General features: G+C 36.2%; 1 protein-coding gene across 18 annotated transcripts in view; it reads right to left on the bottom strand.

The window, feature by feature from the left end:
* Window positions 1–21525, bottom strand: part of DIAPH3 (diaphanous related formin 3) — a 512559-nt gene that overhangs the window by 222844 nt on the left and 268190 nt on the right. For all 18 annotated transcript variants that reach the window (XR_013355827.1, XR_013355826.1, XR_013355823.1 and 15 more), the window contains one exon: window positions 6777–7016. Coding sequence is in view for 12 of the 18 variants with exons in the window: in XM_077855466.1 (XP_077711592.1) it covers window positions 6777–7016 (240 nt within the window). In the remaining 6 variants the exon portion in view is untranslated. The remainder of the gene's footprint in view (window positions 1–6776; window positions 7017–21525) is intronic.

Genomic DNA, 21525 nt, shown 5'->3' with positions numbered 1-21525 from the left:
GAGGTAAACAATAAGTTCCTAGAGTATCAGGAATGGAGCATATTATTCAACTTTTGATTTTTCATTTTTAAAATGTATAAAAATAGGAGACTGAACTAAAACAGAGATGGTTGGTAAGATTCATCTTGGGTGCTACCTCTAATGGATAGTAGCTGTCTACAAGTAGAGTGTTAAGGACAATGCTGAGGCTCTGTGTTTGGGATAAAGGAATTTTGATGGATTAGCTTTGCTCTTCATGAGAATGGTGAGATGACAGCAAACAGCGTATTTGCTGTTTATGAGCAAAGCCACCCTAATCCTAGTAAAAGAATAATTCCAAGTTACAATGCTTAATAGCAACTGAAAAAAAAATGTAAAATTTATCAAAAAACATTACTTAGTAAAATCAAATATTTATTGAAAAATGCTACAGATTAATTGTGTTAATGAATGAATCAAAGGGGTTAAGAATCCGAAATAGTTTCACATTACTTTGGAAGTCAATATTTCAATGACTTAATTCGCTAGATGTAAAATAAGAATGGCATTTGTTATCTGCAAGTCTTTGGCCAAAAACTGCTTTACTTTCAAAGGGTGCCAAAATTCACTGGTGTGATTTTGCCAATCTGATAAAGAATAAAAACCTCTCTAAAATCCTTCTAAAACACAATGCAGATGGAACAATGGATTTGTTTGGCAGAGGTCTTTCTTTAAAATAACTTCATAGAGCGAGGGAAAAGGTGATATATCAGAAGCAAAATTTCACAAAAGCTTCACAGTATTACCCTGTATGACTATAACAGGTGACAGTATTTGTCTCCTGCTTTTTATAATGAGTGAAATTCTACCTATACAAGATAGAGCCCTGCAAAATAACTCAGGACACTGGCCATCAACTTATTTCAGTTCCGCTGGGTGCCTGAGATTCACACTCCACTCACTCCTTTTCTTCACTTTCAGAGTAGTGCTCAGCTTGACATGAAAAAAAAAAAAAAAAAAAGGCAGTTTTTTGAAATATTTTCACCACTCATCCTTAAGTGACGTGGAGCTGGTTCTTTTTTGTTTTTGTTCCTATGTTGGTTGGGTTTTGCTTTTGTATGTTTGCTTGTTGGCTGGTTCCACACCACCAATCAGGGATTTTCCATTCTGGGATATGAAGTAGGGCAGAAAACAGTGATTCTCAGTTCGGTTTGGGCACTAAAATTACCTCGGGGACCTTTAAAAAGCCACTAAACATCCATATCCATATATGCTGAAGTAATTGATTCAATGTGGAGCTGACACATCAGTATTTCTTAAAGGTACTGTAGAGATTGAGAATCACCGTACTACAAAGAAAAGCTTTTCATAATTTCAAGAAATCACTCACTGGAGTTGGTAGGGGCATTATACAAAAAAAGGAAATTAAGCAGTTTTGCTTTGGGGAGTTTTTTCCTTAAAAACATCTTCTCCAGGGGCACTTGGGTGGCTCAGTCAGTAAAGCAGCCAGCTCTTGATTTCTACTCAGGTCATGATCTCAGAGCTGGGACATGGGACAGAACCCCAGTTGTGCTCCATGTTCAGTGGGGAGCCTGCTTCAGGACTCTCTCTCCCTCTGCTTCTCCCCTCACTTGCTCAAGCCCCCTTTCTCTCACAAATAAATAAGTAAATCTTTAAAAAATAAAGAAAGAATAAATATAAAAATCTTCTCCATCACAGCTTTGGTCAGCTTTATTCTACTTTTGGTTAGGCTGCACTTGTAAAGAGAATCTATAGGAGATCAGATAAAAATTTCATGCACCTAAATGAACAGACAAAAAATCAAAATCAAGCAAAAACAAATCTTGCCTCCAACCGCCTACCCTTTTAATACCTAACTTCTAAGCCCTCCACACTCCCATTACTACATATCTTTGGATGACTTCATCTTTGAGAAGAACTCACTGTGTGGTCGACCACCATGGAGAACAGAAAAGTCTCCTACAAAATGATAATATTGATACACTTATAATGGAATCAATAATTACTTGTTTCTGCAATTTTCCCCCAAAACAGCATAAACACTGACAAAATTATTGCAATTCGTAAACTCTTCCAAAATCTCTATCTACTCTCCAGATATAGTTTATTTAATTACTTAGAACAAAGACTTACATTTTACAGCTACATCATCCAGTTGTATTGATCAGGATAATTTGCTATTCAAAATTACCTATCATTAGGCATTAAGAAATATTAAACACATGTTATAGCCATAGTGTAGGGATTAATAACATCTGCTTTTTAAACTCACAAGTTAAAATCCTCTCATATACTTTAATATGGTGTTAAACTTTGATGATTGGGTCAACTCACTCTTTTGCTGGACTACTGATATACTTGAAGAAAAAAGATCTTTGCCCTACCAACAGGTTCTCTAAGAAAATTAACTTCAACGCAACCACATATGCATTTTTTCTAGGTGGGCATTTTGGTCAGGCAATCACTTACCATTTACTGCCTGAATTTCTAAGGAAATGGATTTGCATTTAATCAATAGCAGGTCCTGAAAAAAGAGAATATAATCTCCAACTGCATATTATCCAGTTATTATTTAAAGTCTAGCAATATCTTTGGAGGACTTCATGAATGATAAGAAGTCCATCTACTCTTTTATATATTCTAAGGTTTATACTTTTAAATGGTCAAGCCATAAGAAAGCAAGGTACTTACACCATTTTACTTAAACTAGGAATAGCATTATGTACCTGAAAAGTACATCTGTATCTTACCCTGAGGGTTCTCTTGGAGTGTCAGGCCCTAAGAGGCTCTGTTCATACTTGTAGGGAAAGAAAAGAGGGAGGGGCGGAGGAGATAGCTCTAAAAGAAAGATTCTAACGTAACTGCTGCTTTCATTTACTGTATTAAAGACCATAGGCTCAACATCTTATTTTTCTCTTACAACAATACATTTTCTTATAAAGTTCAGCTTTGGCTAATAAGAGAAATCTCATCTTTAGCTCATGAAAAGTTTCATTACCATGTTTGCACTTCACTAAGCCTCAAACCTAAATACCTACTTTAATTTTTAATTTTTTTATTTTTTTTTAAGATTTTATTCATCTATTCATGAGAGACACAGAGAGAGAGAGGGAGGCAGAGACACAGGCAGAGGGAGAAGGCGGCTCCATGCAGGGAGCCCGATTCTGGGTCTCAATTCTGGGTCTCCAGGATCAGGCCCTGGACTAAAGGCAGCGCTAAACCGCTGAGCCACCTGGCCTGCCCCAATTTTTTGTATCTTAATAGCTTCTTACTCATGTTTATCTTATGTCCCATATTTTACTTTTATATTTATCATAGACCACATCAAATCTTTAGGGAAAAAAAGAGAGCACAAACCTTTTCCCTCTGAACTCAGTTACTGCATTTAGTTACCTCAATTATAAATGTATACAAAGATGTAGTATAGCCCCTAAAATTAATAATGTATACAGACTTCATGATTCACATAACTATTTTTAAACGATGCAAAATTAACAATGTAATACAAATTTTCATATACTTTTTGTACCAGACCTAAATTTATAAGGGGTATTTAAAAGTAAAGATTTTGAATGTAGAATATTAGATGACATATAATTACCCAGCATGTTTTACCAGATTAAAATATTACCCTGTCTTTCTACTGTCAAATAAATATGGAATTCCTTTTATGGGGGCTTATCATCAAACCAAATGCTTTATACTCAGTGTGAAAATTCAATCACAATTGTCAAAGATCAAGCTGCTACTTCAGATAACAAACATGATGAGATATCATCTTGTTCAATATATGCTTTCAACTTGACATGTAGGCTAATAAAAAATAAAAAGTTGTAGTATTTATTTTGTTTCTTGCACAACAGAAGACTTCTAATAGGGATGATCAAAATATCTGGTATCATTGCCTGAAAATACAGTCGACTCTTATCTGGAGACAGACCAAGTGGTCTACAGATTAACTAAAGTAATAGCAGCATTATTACATTTGTAACTTACTGTGCATTAGCCACCGTCCATCAGTATGAGAGGATGCCTACTTTCAACTGCATAACTAAGAGGCACAACTTTGTGTCCTTTTTGTCTGTTGCATTGCCATTCACACAACAGCGATTTACTGAGTATTTACTATGCATCCGGCACTGTATCAGGCTATTCAACCTCATGGATCAGACCTAATCTCTTGTCACAGCTCCTCTGTAAGGAAGGCATGAGGGAGGGCATATGGTCAACTCTCTGTGAGCTGACTGGAGTTCTGAGATGCAAGCTCTAAAGAGGAATAGACACTTAATACTAAGAAACAAACTCCAGTTGATTTGCAGATGTAAACTTCTTCCTGACTTCGCTCTTCATCTTGCTTTTCTTCCTTTGCTTCCCTGTTCAGGGAAAGCCTGATTCTGGCAGTTGTACTTGCCTCCTTGCCCTTCCACCTCCTTGTTCATTATCACTATATTCTGACAGTTCCCTAGATGTTCCTCAAATGTATACACCACTCCCCTTCACCCCCTCTCCCATCCTATCCCAAACCCTTTCACTGCTACCCTAATTGCATTTCCATCATCTCAAGTACATAATAGACACACACTGTTCTGTAATATTTGCTAAATAATGAAGGCAGCTTCCATCAGATTCCCTTTAAGACACTGAGGTAAACCAGGGGTAGGAAACACTAAAAACAGCATGAAATCAATCCCTTTGGAGCAACCACTTCAAACATGTCAGCAACAAGGAGTTATCTTTGATGCTTCCCTTTTTTCTCTCATTCCCCCCTCATTATTTCCCCATCTATGTTCTCAGCTTGAGTTCCTGGGTCACTCACTACACATCAGCCAGTCACCGAGTCTCTCCCAAGCATAACCTTCTCACCCAGCACTATCCAGAATATTCTACAGTTTTGGAAATGTCCTATATTTACACTGCCAACACATATGGACACTTAGTCACTTGAAATGTGGCAAGGGTGACCAAAGTATTTCCTAATTTTATTTAAATTTTAATTAATTTAAATGTAAACAGCCACACGTGGCTAATGGTAACGGTACTGGACAGTGCAGCTTACTCCTTTCCATACTGCTATTAGAATTACATTGCTATGAGACAGCTCTTGAAATAAAGGGACTAACTAAATCTTCACCATAAGGCATGCCACTGGAGATGTTTTTCAATCTAGACCAATTTACTATTTCATTTCCATTTTCTCCACTCCTCTCCCGTCTAGGCTTCTGATCATTTGGTGTACTCATGTATGCCACGATATGTTCCTTTATGCAAACTGATGGCTGTAGCCTAGAATGGCTTTGCCTCTCAGGAACATCCACTCATACTTGCAGATCCAGCTCTAAATTCCTATTCCTCTTCTCAATGCTTAACGTTCTTCCTGTAACTGAGTTAGCCTTTCTCTCTCAACTCTGTTGCCATAACTTTTTGTATATTGTAATATTAAAAATTTTAATCATAATGGTTTACAAGTGGAAAAACAGGGGTCCCTGTATGCCACATGATAATTGCATCCACTCAATGAGATGATGAGGTCAAGCATCTGGTGCAGGAATAAGTAAGCACTCTTTAAGTGTGCAAAGTCTTCAACACATGTATTAGGATTTGCATCCCCCATGCTAGGAATCTTAACTGATCTATCAGACTCAGAAAATGATAGGAAAATACAAAGATGGAGATGGAGTAGAGCAAATTCACAAGGTGTTGATACCAAGACGCAGCATAGGTCGGGAAAATTATACAAGGTAAGTCATGAAAGCACTGAGAGCAAACCTTTGGCTTAAACTGGACTTGTTTCTCACCTTCCCTATCTAACTGGCAATAGCAATCAAATTTCTCCTGCTACCCAAAGTTATAGGGTTGCCATGAAAACTTTCATAAGCCAAATGGTGTAAAGCAGAGAAGCAATCCTCTTCAGATTTCAGTTTAGAAACAGGTTCATACGAACATCGGTCTTTTGTACAAGCGAAGTGGCATGAAGTGAAATTTCTGGATAGCAGGGAAAACCAGTCATCAAACTCCTTAATCAGGTAGAATAGATGTTAGCAGGTCAAGAACAAAAGAAAGCTTTTCTTGTGATGTGTAACGGAGAAGAATTTGTTGTAAGCAGATCAATAAAGCGCTATTACCATGGCCCACTTCTGAGGAAAGAACTCTGTTACATAAAACAGTGAATATATTTGCTGTAAGGACATTTAACCTGTAGAAGAACCCAGGAGGAAAAAACCAAATCTCTAAACTTACTCAATTTTCACATCCTTTAAAATTATATTTAGATAGAAACTTTTCAAAATCATCAATGACATCTGAGGCATGTTTATTCCTAATAAAACAATTTTCCCTTTATATAAAGCAGTCTCATTCTTTTCTCCCTTTAGACAGCTTGTGGAAAAAAAAAAGCAGCAAAGAAATATTCAAAGAGTTAAAGGTAAAAATCGTAGTGGCAATCCTAAGCAACTCTCAATACATATATACCATCATTTGCAGGGGCCTGAATTGAATTTTAGATTTAAATAATATTTTGATGTTCCATTTCATTAGTTTGGGAAAGCATAGGTTTACAACATAATTCTGTTATTAAACAAAATCCTTCAGTTGGATTTGCAGATCAGAGAAAATTAGTATTTGGATTTAGCTCAGAGGTTGAGTAAATTAGCTCAGTTCACTCTGGGTTTGGGTTCCTGGTTTAGTTCAAGTTCTTGATAATGAGCACATCAAAATAAAAATATTTAAATAATGTAATCAGGGCTGACATTTCAGAATAAGTGGTCAGGTAAATATGTGTTTTTTAAAAACAAACTCACTTTACAGAGAGAGCTAAGGTTAAATCCGAAGGTTTGAGCATTCCGGGAGCCAGCATTCATGTAGTTTCCCATTAGCAATACAAGTTCCAGCAACTTGCTGAAGCTTTTGCTCTTCTTTATCTCCTCGCAGGCAGTACTGACAGCCATGATGTCAGGTTTGATGTTGTTCACCTGCTCTTCAAACTGAAGCTTAAAGAGAATAGCACTGAGCCGTGGCCGTAGTCTCTTCACATTGCTCATCTGATTGAAAAGAAAATAGCAGATTTCCTTTAAAATGCATGGTATACTTTAGTACTGTACAACTGCAAGTAATCTGGGATGATTTATTGGTATGACAGTGCCGAGGAAGCAATATGTCCCTTCAAACTGATAGCAGGGAGAGAGAAAAGCCCTGCTTGTTTTTGTAAGCAATCAAGAGTCAGTCCTCAAAGAAAAAATTAACAATTTAGATGCCCCCATGAAAAGCAAGCTTTAATTAAAGGACAATGTTAGAGTAATAAAGTGCATATAATTTCTTAACAGAAACCACATTGTAAAAAAGTAACAGGGTACAGAGGCCACAAATCACCAAGCATTTCTATCATTAATTTTTGTTCAATATTGAAACTGTTGGGTCATGTTTAAAACATTCTGAAAGGTCTAAAGAGAGTTTGTTTTCTTCAAATAGCAACGGCTGTCCTCAGAAGCCCCACTGACTAACAGTATGTGTTAGATGGAGGGAAAGTAAATAGGTCCCAATTTGTACTAAATTGACTTTCTTGAGAAACACACGAAGTCGAATGACTCCTGACACACACTGGATTAGCAGAGTCGGTGTGAGGGGATGTGGGCATAGCCAAAGACAGAAGCCATGCAAAGCTCCAGGTCCATCCTATGCCAAATTAACCGTTTGGGACTCCTTATTGGGAATGGGGCGGGGGACGGGAGTTGAAATCTTTAAAAAGAACAAAAAGGCTAGAGGGTCAGCAAGTTCTTGTCTGGAGCTTACTCCCTCCAGTTCTATCACAAGGGAAGAGAAGAGCCATTTAACTAAAGGCTGGAGACAGAGAGCATTTAAGCTATGAATTCCTTGGCCAAATACACTAAGGGATTTGAGAGGTGAAGCACCTTGATGAGGCAGTAACAGTAAAACTACTGAACTTCAACAACTATTATAAATATCAAAAGCAGTGTGAAGCAAGTTCAGGGGGGGGGAAAGAAGATACTGACAGACACCATAGGGTTAAAATAGGGACTAGTTCCATCAGTCACAGAACCTAAAGGAAAAAATGAAAGAACAACAGCTTCACATGAAGCTTACAGGATTTCTGTTCAGGAGGCACAAGACTATCTGTTCATAATATAATGACTGTTATTTAAAATGAAATAGACCAAAGCCTGAATTTATTCGATTCAAAAGGACACTGCTCGATGTAATGGTACAGCCCAGCATCCCCGTCTAACCAGGACTGAGCAATAAGGGATTAGCTCTCCACAGATACCTCTGAGAGAACATCTTCAGATGGACCGAATCCACACAGTGACTGAAAAGTTTTTTAGTAAATCATATAAATAGCTAATTCACATTTAGTATTCTTCCCAGCTACTTGACCGATTAAATGTTTAAGTGTACATGGCCAAGATGCTAAGAGTTTGACTATTGTAATGACTTCTCTTTACAAAGACTTTTAAGTATCTTAAAACTCCCACAGTTCAAGGAATGTCTTCCAATATGCCTGTGTAGAGGAAGCTTTTTTCTCTTCCTACAAGAAAGTAGAAAGACTGTAGGCTCGACAAAGATTTAAAAACAAAGCAAAAATAATGGCTTCATGGAATAAATACAAAATGTTAGAAAGATAAAATGAAGCCCTATTAGAATACCAATTCTTACTGGGCATGAATCCTTCTGTTTGGACCTGTTTTTCCAGGACATGAAGTAAAGTTAAGCAGTGATTATGTCTCACAAGGTTATTTCAGGTGTCTTAAATGTTCCCAATGGGCCAAATTCCCTATGTTTTTATCCTTAAATGTTGCAAATGGTATTCATATTATCCTGGGTCAATTCTGTATCATGCTCTATTACATTTACTATATCCTTTAGAATAGTAAGCCACATGAGTAATCACTTAAGTACACATGGTTATGGCCATTCAAAAGGTATATGATGCACCCATGGCATAGTTTCAACCTGTGCCCTCAATTCATGATACTTTGTTACTTTGCAGTAAACTTGGAAGCATTCCAGGAAAATATTTGTATTATGAAATATGTTAATTTTAATCTATATTAACGTACTACCTTACGCACAAAGAGAAAAAAACTTTGCTTAAATGCTATATTATACTGCCCCAAAATATGTTAAAGCCTTCCTGCTGACAAGCTAACCATATGTAGCCAGTATAAAGTAATTAATTTTCCTAGAAAAATATAACCTAGATTTATATGAGTAATGAGTGTACCTGGCACTGGGGACAGGTACCTTGAAAAGATAGAGTAAGTATATGATGTAATGCAGAACAAAATGCTCCGAGTTCATGAAAATGCCTTACAAAGCAAAGTCAGGAAAGGAATCCTAAAAAACACATCTTTGAGCAACATCTTTTAAAATTAGATGTCCTTTTCATATTGTTTTTCCTTCCAAATTTCAAACAGTATTCTGACTAACATGAAATACATTTATTTTAGTGAACAAAATCACTGAGCTGAAAAAGAACCTGAGAAATAACCTGGAGCTCATTATAGTCTCGAGTCCACCACTGAATGGCCCGACTCTGATCCTCCAGGAAATCTGTCCCTGTTATTTAAAAACAAAACAAAGCCCTGAAAGAACACTAACCTTCTAAGATCTAGATCTTGGGACCTATGATAATCACAGGGTCCTTTTTGTCATTAATCAAATCAAAGTCTCTCTTCACATAGGATCAAAGGAAAAAGGTTTATAAATTAGAAAAAAAAAATTTTTCTTTAAATTCCTGAAGGATGTTTCTTTGTCACTTCACATGATGTGTTAACACAAGATTTGCATTTTGTTTGCTTGCTAAGGAACCTCTCATTTTTCTGCCACAAGCGAAGCTGGATGCAGAAATGGAGCACTGTAGTGCTCAATACTCTCAAAGGTAACAGAAAGTCACCAAAAAGGAGGAAGAGGAGGAGAATGAGTTATAAAAGTTTAATGGTGAGAGATAATAATTAGAATTCTAGAAGAAATCAGAATTCTGCTTTCACAGAGGTAGACTTCCAATTGTTAGAGTCTCCGTAATATAAACTCACATCACCAAACTCTGACAATAAGGAGTTGTAATCTGAAGATCAATCTAAAGGCATGAAAAATACAGTGAAAATACTTGGATTACAAGTATTTCATTGTTTGAAAGCAGAGGGCAGGGTTCCTGCAATCTCCCCACCCCATGACCACAGATGTCCCATGTCACAATGAGAACACCTTTAAAAGAGTAGCTGGTGAAAAAAAAAAAAAAAAGAGTAGCTGGTGAAAATCAAACCACAAGCAATATACAGAACTCCAAGGGTAATCTTTATAGTCTTGTGTTGCTGGCAACATGAGTGTTGTCAGAAAAGAGATGAAATGAAAGACCTTTAGAGAATAATGAGCCAACAGGTACTGACTCAGTGCCCTCTCAGAGCTGTGAGTCATCTAAGTCATGACTGCCACCCTTGGATCATCTGAGTCTTTCCATCTATCTTAAAGGGTAAAAAGTAGAAAACGTCCTCAGGAAGATGTCAACTTCCATCACCTTATTACGATTATGTTTTTCACATATAGTTTTAATGTTATCCATTGACTTACTGGGGAGAAAATAGAATTAGGCATTTTTATACCAACTATGTTTAATGCCAAATCTAGTCCTCATTACTTCTTTTATAGATAAGAGATATTCAGAAACCAGCTTATTTATTTTAAAAGATTTGTTTATTTATTTATGATAGACATAGAGAGAGAGAGAGAGAGAGAGAGAGAGGCAGAGACACAGGAGGAGGGGGAAGCAGGCTCCATGCCAGGAGCCCAACGCGGGACTCGATCCCAGGACTCCAGGACCGTACCCTGGGCCAAAGGCAGGCGCCAAACCGCTGAGCCACCCAGGGATCCCCGAAACCAGCTTATTTAAAACCTGTTGGGTCCTCCCCACCTTCTTGCCTGCAGACTTGCATAGGCTTACCTCAAAAGAAATTTTAGTACATGCTCTATATCTTTGCTATCCTTCCCTAAAGTCATTTTAAAACTATTTTAACCATTTACTTAGTTAACACTACAAGTAACCAACTGATTGAAAAGCCATTCACTTCAGTCTTAACTGGCTGCTCTAAACCTTTACTTCATATACTTTGTACATGTATCAGGAATAACACAATAGGGGTGCCTGTGTGGCTCAGCAGTTGAGTGTCTGCCTTTAGCTCCGGGCATGATCCCAGAGTCCTCGGATCGAGTCCCGCATTGGGCTCCCTGCATAGAGCCTGCTTCTCCTCCCTCTTCCTGTGTCTCTGCCTTTCTCTGTGAGTCTCTCATAAATAAATAAAATCTTAGAAAAAAAAAAGGGGGGGGAATAACACAGTAGTGTTTCACAAAGATTAAAGGACTCTTTTGAGGTCACATGCCAGTAGGACACGGCCCTCGAGCTAACTTGCTGCCAATCATGTGTGCATGCCACTCTGAGCAACAGTGTGGAAATAAATAATCACAACTTAAAAACCATCGGATCCTCAAACTACCCTTACGTTTTCCCAGGAGTAGGAATGGACTTTAATTTCACCAAAATAGTTATAAGACAAAACACTATAGAGATGACCCTGCTGTGAGCACTGCCTGCTACTACTTCAGACTCCATTCCTTTCCCAACTACCTCCTGTTGTGCTGAATTTTTAGTATTTTCCAGATTCGTGTTTGTTGTCCGCTCACACTGCACTCTCCACTCATATTTCCTCATTAGCTAATTCTTCCGTTCTCTGTGGGAGAGGTGCCATAAGCAAGCAGAATGTGAAAAAACAAAGGCATCATTGTCCAAGAGAAAATGAGGAAGGGTTGAGGGAGGAATGTGACATCTAAGAAAGCAATGCACATCTATTAGCAGAATTAAGACTCTTAGAAAAAAGTTTTTAACTAGATTTCTTAAGCTGAACTATACATAAAAATATATCTATCCTTTACTGTTAGCTGGCCACTATTTTCTTCAAGATTTCCCGAATCCTCAGGAAAAAAGGACAGTTCATTTCATTTTCAAGAGATGCATCCAAAGGGGTGCCTGGGTGGCTCAGTTGGTTGAGGATCCACTCTTGATTGCAGCTCAGGTCATGATCTCAGGGTCCTGAGATGGAGCCCCATGTAGGGCTCTGTGCTCAGCGGGGAGTCTGCTTGGGATTTTTCTCCCTCTGCCCCTCACCCCACTCACTCACTTGGTCTCTCTTTCAAAATAAATAAAATCTTAAAAAAAAAAGAGAGAGAGAAATGCATCAAAACATAGCTCTTTAAGTACCTTATGTCTGGGTAGTGCTCCGAATACAAAAAAAGAGTTTTAATAAATGTGCCCTTATGATATTAAAGCTCTGAAGCTAAAATTATTTTTTAAAAACCACATCACAGCAAAGTACATATGGTATGTTTTCTTACAGTTTTTTTTTTTTTGTAGGAGCAAAGCCAAGAATTATACAAAAAATATTAAAAGGATAAAATGTATATTCCTCTAGCTAGTCAAGAAATAGAAAATTAGTTATAGCCATCAGATATTGCTTTATCTTTGTTTACAAGTACTTATCAATTCCAGACCACTAAGGATTTCACAGGAGGTCCAAATCAGTTCTGTCAATGCTTAGGATCTGTAAGTGGGAAAGCTAGAGAGGCAAGAGACTTCTTATTTAATTTGGCAGTCTTAGCAAATACTCTTAACACAGAAGTTTCATATCTGATGAATTAAAAAGCTGGCATAAAACCCAGAACCATTCTGGTGTCTTAAATTCATTCATGTCTGCTTCCAGACAATCCCCACCCTATCATAGGAAACCAATGTTTTGATTTCTATCACAATAACTAAGTTTTGCCTGTTCTTCAAATTTATATTAATGAAACTTTCAGTAAACACTTCTTGTGTCTGACTTCTTTCACTGAACAAAAGGACTTTGAGATTCATATACATGTACTGTGATGCACTACTTTATTCGTTTTTATTAATGAGCAATATTTCATTGTAAAAATATACCCAAAATATACCATGTTGAGGGACTCTTTTTTTCTAGTCTGGGGCTACATAGGGGTTGGGTTAAACAGGGAACTGGATAGATGGTATGTCAAGTTCTAATCCCAGGTACCTGTGAATGTGACTCTATTTGGAAATAAGATCTTTGCTGATGGAATTAGGGATCTCCACATGAGATCAAGCTGGATTTAGGGAACTCTAAATTAAGTGACTGACGTCATTTTAATTAAAAAAAAAAAAAAAGCAAAGGACGAGAGAAACACACAAGAGAAGGCAATGCAAGGGAGGAGGAGTAATCCTACAAGCTAGGAAACAAAGTCGTGACTGTGAGCAGCTACCACAAGTGAGAAGAGAGGCAGGGAACAGATTCTTCCTCAAAGCCTCCAGAAGGAACCAACCTGCCAACACCTCGATTTAGGATTTCTGGTCTCCAGAAATGTGAGAGAATAAATTTGTTGTTTTAAACCACCACAGTTGTGGGCATTTGTTATGGAGGCCTGTGGAAACTCATACAGGACATTATGAATATTCTTGTATGAATCTTCTCATTTTAATTAAGTATCTAAAAAATAGAATATGAATGTGTACTTTATAAGAAACTGTTAAACTGCTTTGCTGTGGTTTATACCACTTGATAGGTATTTTATATTTTATCTTTGCATGTCAGATCTATATTCCATTCCTCATTAATTATTCTGTGTGGTATGATGCAAGACTTGAGATTCATTTCAGTTCGTAAGATATCCAAGCAGTGCAGTACAGTTAGATAAATAAAAGATCCTTTCCCCACTCGCTAGCCTTGAAGTCTCTGTTGCAAATTAGTTGATGGTATCTTTGCAGATTTACTTCTAAACTTTCTAGAAAAAATTTGTGTATTTTTAAGCCAAAATGTTACTGTCTTGATTATCACATCAGTTGTCTATATCTTCCAAGCCTGTGCTTTTTTCAAGACTCATTTTAACTCCTCTAGGTCCTTTGCATGCCATAAGGGTTTTTTTTTTTTTTTTTTTTTGTAATTTCCTGTCAATTACTATAATAAAACCCACTGGGATTTTGATTGGGAACGTGTATCATATTAGAAATCTAAGATCATTTGAGGGAAAAATGAAATCTTAACAATACTGAGCCTTCCACTCGATGAGCATGCCTAATTTCCCATTTACAATTTCTTTAATTTCTCTCAGAAATATCTTACGGTTTTCATTGCAGAAAATTAGCAGGTTTTGGTGAAATTTTTTTCATAAGTATTTTAAGTTTTTGGACACTGGAGTAAATAGTACTATGTTTATTTTGGCTTCCAATATGCCATGGCTTCTAGAGAAAATTACAACTTATTCGGGTATACTGACTATTCTGTGATCTTATTAAATTCACTGGTAACTTTAAGCACATTGCTTTATGTGAATCCATAAGGGATTCATAACAATTGGGTCACTCAAAATATGGTTGATACTTCCTCATTTCCAATGCACAGGCCTTTAATTTCTTTTTCTTTTCTTACTATACAGCTTAAAACATCCATTATAATGCTGAATAGAAGTGTAAGAATAGATAATCTTGCCTGGATTCCAGTCAAAAGTGTCAAATCATTTAATCTTTCACCATCAGTTATGAGGAGAGTTACAGGTTTTCCGTAGATGTCCTTTATCAGGTTGAAGAAGCTTGTCCTGTTTCTTGTTGCTAAGAACTTTTGTTTATCATAAATTAAAATTCTGAATACTTGTTATTTTGCATCTACTTAGATAATGCGATTTTTGCCCCCTTTTTTTCTGGTAATATGGTTAACTACATTAATTTTTAAATGCTAAGTCAATCTTCTACCACTTGGTCATGACATATTCTCTTTATGCCCTGAAATATTTGATGTAAAAATATTTTGTTAACTTTTGCATAGATGTTCAAGTCTAATTTTCTGTACTGAAATTCTTTGTTTCCTGATATCAGTAATTTAAGAATTTGATTTTGTTTTTCAGTGTTCGCATTCAGTTCAAAATAGCTTTCTCTTTGACCTACAAGTAATTAAAAACCACATTATGCGATATCCAAACAGAGATGTTCCATTATTATTTATTGTCCAATTTAGTTTTAACAGAAAACCTACTCACTAAGATTTCAATCTTCTGAAAATTACTGAGATATATTTTACATTCACATATGGCCTACTTTGGTGAAGGTTCCATGTCTATTTGAGAAGAATGCATATTCTGCGGTTGTTCTGAGGAAGCCCCAAACACTAGAACAAGACAGTTCATAGAATGGTCTTGATTTTCTATATATTTAATTTATTGGAGGGGATATATTTTCTAAATATTTTTTCTAGAATTTACTGAAAAAGGGACATTAAAGGTGAAGATTAGGGAGTTATCTATTTCTCCACTTAATTCAACCAGTTTGTGCTTGACGAATTTTGATGCTGTTATTAGGAGCTTGTATATTGAAGACAATTATTCCTACTAAATGACTCCTTCTATCATTGTGTAATATCACTATTTCTTATAATATGCTTTGCCTTGAAGTATATATTCTCTGAAATATACATAGCTAGGCTACTTTTTTTATTGTTGCTATTTTCCGTTTGTCCCTTCTGCTTTTCAACTACAAAAGCGGGAAAAAGATAAGAGAGATGTAATCAAGCAATTTTTAGCATTCCATTTTACTTCTACTGGCTTCTGAGTCCTGTCTCTTTTCATTTTATTTTTTCTGGCTGCTCTAGGACTAGTAAAATGCATCCCTACGTATCAGTCTACTTAGAGTTACTATTAAGTCAAAATATGACACCTGTACATGCTTTGCTTTTCCTGCCTCAGCCTTCCTCCATTTCACACCATGTGATTCATTTCAGATGTGTAATGTTTTAGCTGCAAAATTTCACTTGCACCCCTATCATTTGTGCAATTATCTCACCTTTTACTTCTATGTACATTATAAACCCCATCCTGCAGTAATTTTTTTTAATTATCAGTTTTCTTTTAAGTAATTTATGAGAAGGGAAAACAACTTACTATTTCAGGTGCTCTTTATTACTTTTTGTGGATCTGAGCTTCTTTCTGGTATCATTTCCCTTTGGCTTGAAAGATAACCTTTTTAGCATTTTCTTTAAGATTTTATTTATTCATTCATGAGACACAGAGAGAGGCAGAGACACAGGCAGAGGGAGAAGCAGGTTTCCTGTGAGGAACCTGATGTGGGACTCGATCCCAGAACCCTGGGATCACGAACTGAGCCAAAGGCAGATGCTCAACCACTGCACCACCCAGGTGCCCCAAGCTTTAGCATTTCTGGTAGGGCAGGTCTGATAGCCACATACTAAGCTAACATTTTCAGTTCACTAAAAATGTCTTTATTCTAAAATATCCTCTTTTGGGAAGCGTATCTCCTAAAGAGAGAATTTTGAGTTTACAGGGGTTTTTCTTATTATTGTTTCAACACTTTAAATACGCGCCCCTCTGTTGACTTCTGCTTTCCATTATTTCTACAAAGTCGGCAAAATCTCTCGTTTTCCCTATGCAATCTCTCAATCAACCCTTACCTAGCACCAAGTTACATTCATAATTTTTTTCTCTATCTCTGGCTTTTAGCAGTTTGACTAGGATGTACCAAGGTGTCTTTTTCTTTATATTACCCTGGTTGGAATATGCTGAGCTCCTTGAGCCTTAAATTTCTATTTCTTACTCAATTTGGAATTTCTTAGGCATTATTTCTTCAAATATTTTGGGAGCCACAATCTCACTCTCTTCAACTTTGGGGACACCAATTATAGGTGTTTTGGAATGACCAGTATTTATCCAGCAAAATCTAAGGTTCTGTTCATTTTTTACACAATATTCTCTTAGCTACACTTTTTTTTTTAATTTTTTTTTGAACATTTTTATTTATTTATGACAGTTACAGAGAGAGAGAGAGGCAGGGACATAGGCAGAGGGAGAAGCAGGCTCCATGCACCGGGAGCCCGACGTGGGATTCGATCCCGGGTCTCCAGGATCGCGCCCCGGGCCAAAGGCAGGCGCCAAACCGCTGCGCCACCCAGGGATCCCTTAGCCACACTTTTAAGATAAAATAACCTCCATAGAGCTACCTTCAAATTCACTGATTCTTCTGCTATCTCCAATTACTATTAAACCTACACACTAAATATTTCAATTCAGTTATTAAACTTCAGTTTGAGAATTTCCATATGGTAAATTTTTATAGTTTTCATTTTCCTGCAGAGATTTCTCAATTAAGACCATATTGTTTTGTGTGTGTGTGTTTTTTTTTTTAATTTCTTGAAGATAATTTCCTTTAGTTCTTTGAACATACTCATAATATCCATATAAAGTCTTTGCAAGTGAAATCCCAAATCTGGAGAAAAACACAGCTTCTGTTTAAACTCCAGCTCTCCATTCTATTAACTGTAAAACTTTCACCAGACTAAAAGCTGGGCATTCATGAAGTTAGGATTAGTTTCTTCTCTCAAGGCTTGCAGCTTTTTTCTACTGGTTGTCTACTGCCTTATAACAGATGATTTGCATATTTTGCTACTTTTATCTTTGTTAGTGGTTTATACAGATTTTGTGATTTTACTAAGTGTTTTATGTTTTTATGTTACTGTAAATGGAATTTTAAAAACTTATAATTTCAGTTTTAATAACACCAAAAAAAAGAGACTTTATCTTCATTAACTGGCTATTTCTATTTTGCCCCATTTGTTTTATCATATTCTCTATCTTACACACACACACTCACACACACACACACACACACTTGGTTAAAGTGATGCTCGCCAGTTCTTCCAATGTAAAGTTACTGTACTTTTCCTTTGTAACTAATAATCAGTTTATGGGGAGATACTTGAAGTCTACCTAAATAGTACATATATTATATATATATATATATATATATATATATATATATATATATATATATATATATATTTTTTTTTAATATAATATATTTTCATCAAACTTTCACCTTTGCATTAGTGGGATCAGTTCATTGAGTAGAATATTGTAGTATTCCCACAATTTTATTAAAAATGCACTTTAAGACCTTTTCTGAAGGCCTCACGAATGAGACAGAAAGCAGCCAATAGCCACAACTGCACCTTGAGCCACAAGTTTGATGCAACTGCCTGGCTCTATAGTAACTTAGTTCCTTGAGTCCAGCTTCTCCTTTCCATTATTTCCAAAACAGGCTCAAGAAGAGAACACGAAAACCTACATAATGAGATTTGCAGAATACAGAAAATGCTTCCCAGGCACTAGATGATACTTGGATCTAAAAAAGCAACCTTAAAACAATGTTGCTTGCAAAGTGATGAATCATAAGAGACCTTTTTTGCTTATAACCACAAAATGCTTTAGGCTTTATTTCAAATGAATGATGTATGGCTAGTAATTAGTATGTGACTGTAATGATGTTTTGTTTTGTTTTTGCAAATGAAACAAATTAAGCAGATTGTGTCATAAAATTTCAATACTACATAGAGGGTCTGACTAGAAAGCATCATGTTTCCATACCAAAAAGCAACAAAGAAACCAGATTTCCTATTATAGGCTTAAATGCTCCACTTTTTAGTTGTCTATTTAGAAGATTTAAAATCCCAAAAAAAAAACAAAATAAAATAAATAAAAATAAAATCCCAAATTTCTAAGAACTTAATTTCAAGTTCAATAATTTCAGCTCCTACTTGAATGTACCTATTATTAACTCAAAGTTAATCTTTAAATATTAAAAATAAATTGCTCCAGTAATGAAGCATACCGAAACCACTACTAAAAACAACTTCAGGTACAGTGAGTGCCTACAGCAAAGAGAAACACAAGAGCAGTGGCCACCACAAGAAATGGGAATATTATCTTTTAGTGTCAGAAAAGAATGAGTGCACAGCTGAGCAGAAATAGTTACTGGTTGAGTGAACAAGTTGCCTCATCTATGAAATGGTAGTGCCTCCTTTTGGAGTCAGATACAATTACTTGTTTATTTATGTGTCAAATATTTATTATGTGCCAAACACAGTTTTTGGCCTTGGAAACACATTAAAAATAAGATGACAAGGAAGTACCTGGTCCAAATGCAGAGTACTCTAAGTAAGCAGAGAAAGGAAGCAAAAAAGAGAAACAAATAGACAAGATCCTTTAAGATAAAGACAAGTGCTATGACTAAGTAGGGTACAGGAGATAGAGAATGATGCGGGACATCATTAGGATGTGTCCTTCCATGATGAAGTGGCATTTGGGCTGAGGCAGCTGGAACTGCCAGAGTAAAGGCAAATCTGTGATGGGGAAAGTAAATAAATAGGACTGCAACATGGTAAATAAGGAAGGGAATAGTCAACTACGGGTTTCAAGAAATAGGTACTCCATCATCTTACAAATTATAATAATTTTAGAAACCATTTTCAATTCCAAAGGGAAATTCCTTTTCTGGCCAAAGATGGGAAAACAGGGACTAGACTTACCACCCTGAGTGAAGCAATAGTTTTTAGATGATAGACACCAGACAGTATGGGACAGTGGTGCCTGAAAAAGGGGAAAAAAAGATGGGGACTGTAACCATGCCAATTCACTTCTTTGGAAAGAATTTCCAAAGTGCAGCACAGGGAGAAGGAAGTCAGGTGGAGTCATGGAGTCTCCATGAATTAAGGAGAGGCAGGGAGGAGTCTGATAATGCCAAAGCAACTGGAGTTCTTGGGACAGAGTACCAGAAAGAGCAGCACAGAGAGAAAGCTCTGGAGATCTCGAGAGGTTCCCCATATGTTTTTAGCTCTGGTGTTGACCTGCACATGCATGTGAGAAAACCATCAGCTAAAAACACTAGAGGCCACTATGCCTGATTCTCAAACAGGGTAAGAAGAGTACTTGTTCTAATCAGCCAAAATGAGAAAACTTCAAAATTCATGGGACATTGAGTTGAATACTCAGAATAGTATTGCCTCGATCTTGGGGTTAAATCAGCTCTAGACTGATGGCTCCTCTAATTCCACGGAACAAAACTTAAATATAAGCCATGTTAAGTATCAAGAGTGTTGGCAAGTAACTTAACTGCCTCCGAAAACAAAGCTCAAGAATATTTATAAGAGTACAAAAGTATCTAGAGTACAGCATGGTAAAACAAACAAACAAACCTTTGGCACTCAAACACAAATTATTAGCCACTCAAAGTAATAAGAATATATAACTATTGATGAGAAAGATTGATACAAGAATGCAAAAATGACAGAGGTATAAACAGAGAAAAGTTATTATAAAACTATTCACATGTTGAGAAGGTTGTGGAAAAATTAAGAATTTTAAGGAGATGAAAGATATTTTTAAAAATACCCAGGCCTGAATTTGTATAGAAAAAGATTATGATGTCTGAGATGAATGAATGGAAAACAAACAAACAAACAAACAACAGATTAAACCCCACACAAGAAAATAATTAACTGGTATACACAGTCATTGACATTATCACAAATGAAAAAGATGAAAAAGAAAAGAAAAAGCATCAGTGAGATGGGACACCTTTAAAAGGACTAAATATATATGTAATAATAAAATATATGCAACTTAAGTCCCTGAAACAGAGAAGAGAGGTAGAGAATAAGTATTTGAAAAAAACAAAAATAGTGGTAAAAATCTTCAAATTCAATGAGAACTGTAAACCTACAGATTCACAAACTCAATGAACTCCATGGATAACAAATATGAAGAAAACTACACGCAAGGTACATCAAAATCAAATTGTTCAAAACTAGTGATGAAGAGAAAACTTTTGAAAACAGACAATAAAGAATAAAAGAGACATGGACAAAAAAATAAAGAGGAGAGTGATGGCAGATTGCTTGCCCAAAATAATTCAAACAAGAAGACTGTGCAGGAACACATTTGAAGGACCAAAAGAAAAAGGTATCAGTCTGGAATTCTATATCCATGAGAATATTTTTCAAAATGAACACGAGGAAGAAACTTGCTCATACATACAAAAACCAAAAGAATTCATTAGCACTAGAAGAAATGCTATAGCCATTTCTTCAGGGAGAAGGAGGAAGATTCTAAATGCAAGAAAGATTTGCACAGACAAGTGAAGAACGCTGGAAATATGTATGTGAGTAGATGTAAAAGACTACTGATCCTTGGAAGTAAATAACCATGTGTTAGGAGTTTTAAACCCTTGCTGAGGGAAAATGTAGAATAACGATAGCATGAAGCCCCCAGGTGTTGGAAAACAGGGGTACACTGTTCTAAGACTTTATACCACACATGAAGCAGTATATCAATTGGAGTTAAAAAATAGATAGTATAAACACTAATGCGACCATCGATAAAACAAAGAGTAATACCTAATAAGTCAAGAAAAAGATAAAATCACTAAAATACTCAATCCAAGAGAAAGAGTACCAAAGAATACATGAAAAAGAAAATAGATATAGCAACATTATGGATTCAAATCCCACCATATCAATAACCACATTAGAAAACAGTCAATACTACACTGAAGAAGTAGAAATCATTAGATTGGACTAAAGAACTCATATGCTACCTGTAATAATAGTAGCTTAAAAAATAAAGGACAAACAGGATAGGCTATGTTATCACTAAAAT

The sequence above is a fragment of the Canis aureus genome, chromosome 17 (genome assembly GCF_053574225.1).
Source record: "Canis aureus isolate CA01 chromosome 17, VMU_Caureus_v.1.0, whole genome shotgun sequence".
NCBI lineage: Eukaryota > Metazoa > Chordata > Mammalia > Carnivora > Canidae > Canis > Canis aureus.
Note: the sequence above shows the minus strand (reverse complement) of the source record. Positions and strands in the feature narration are given on the sequence as shown.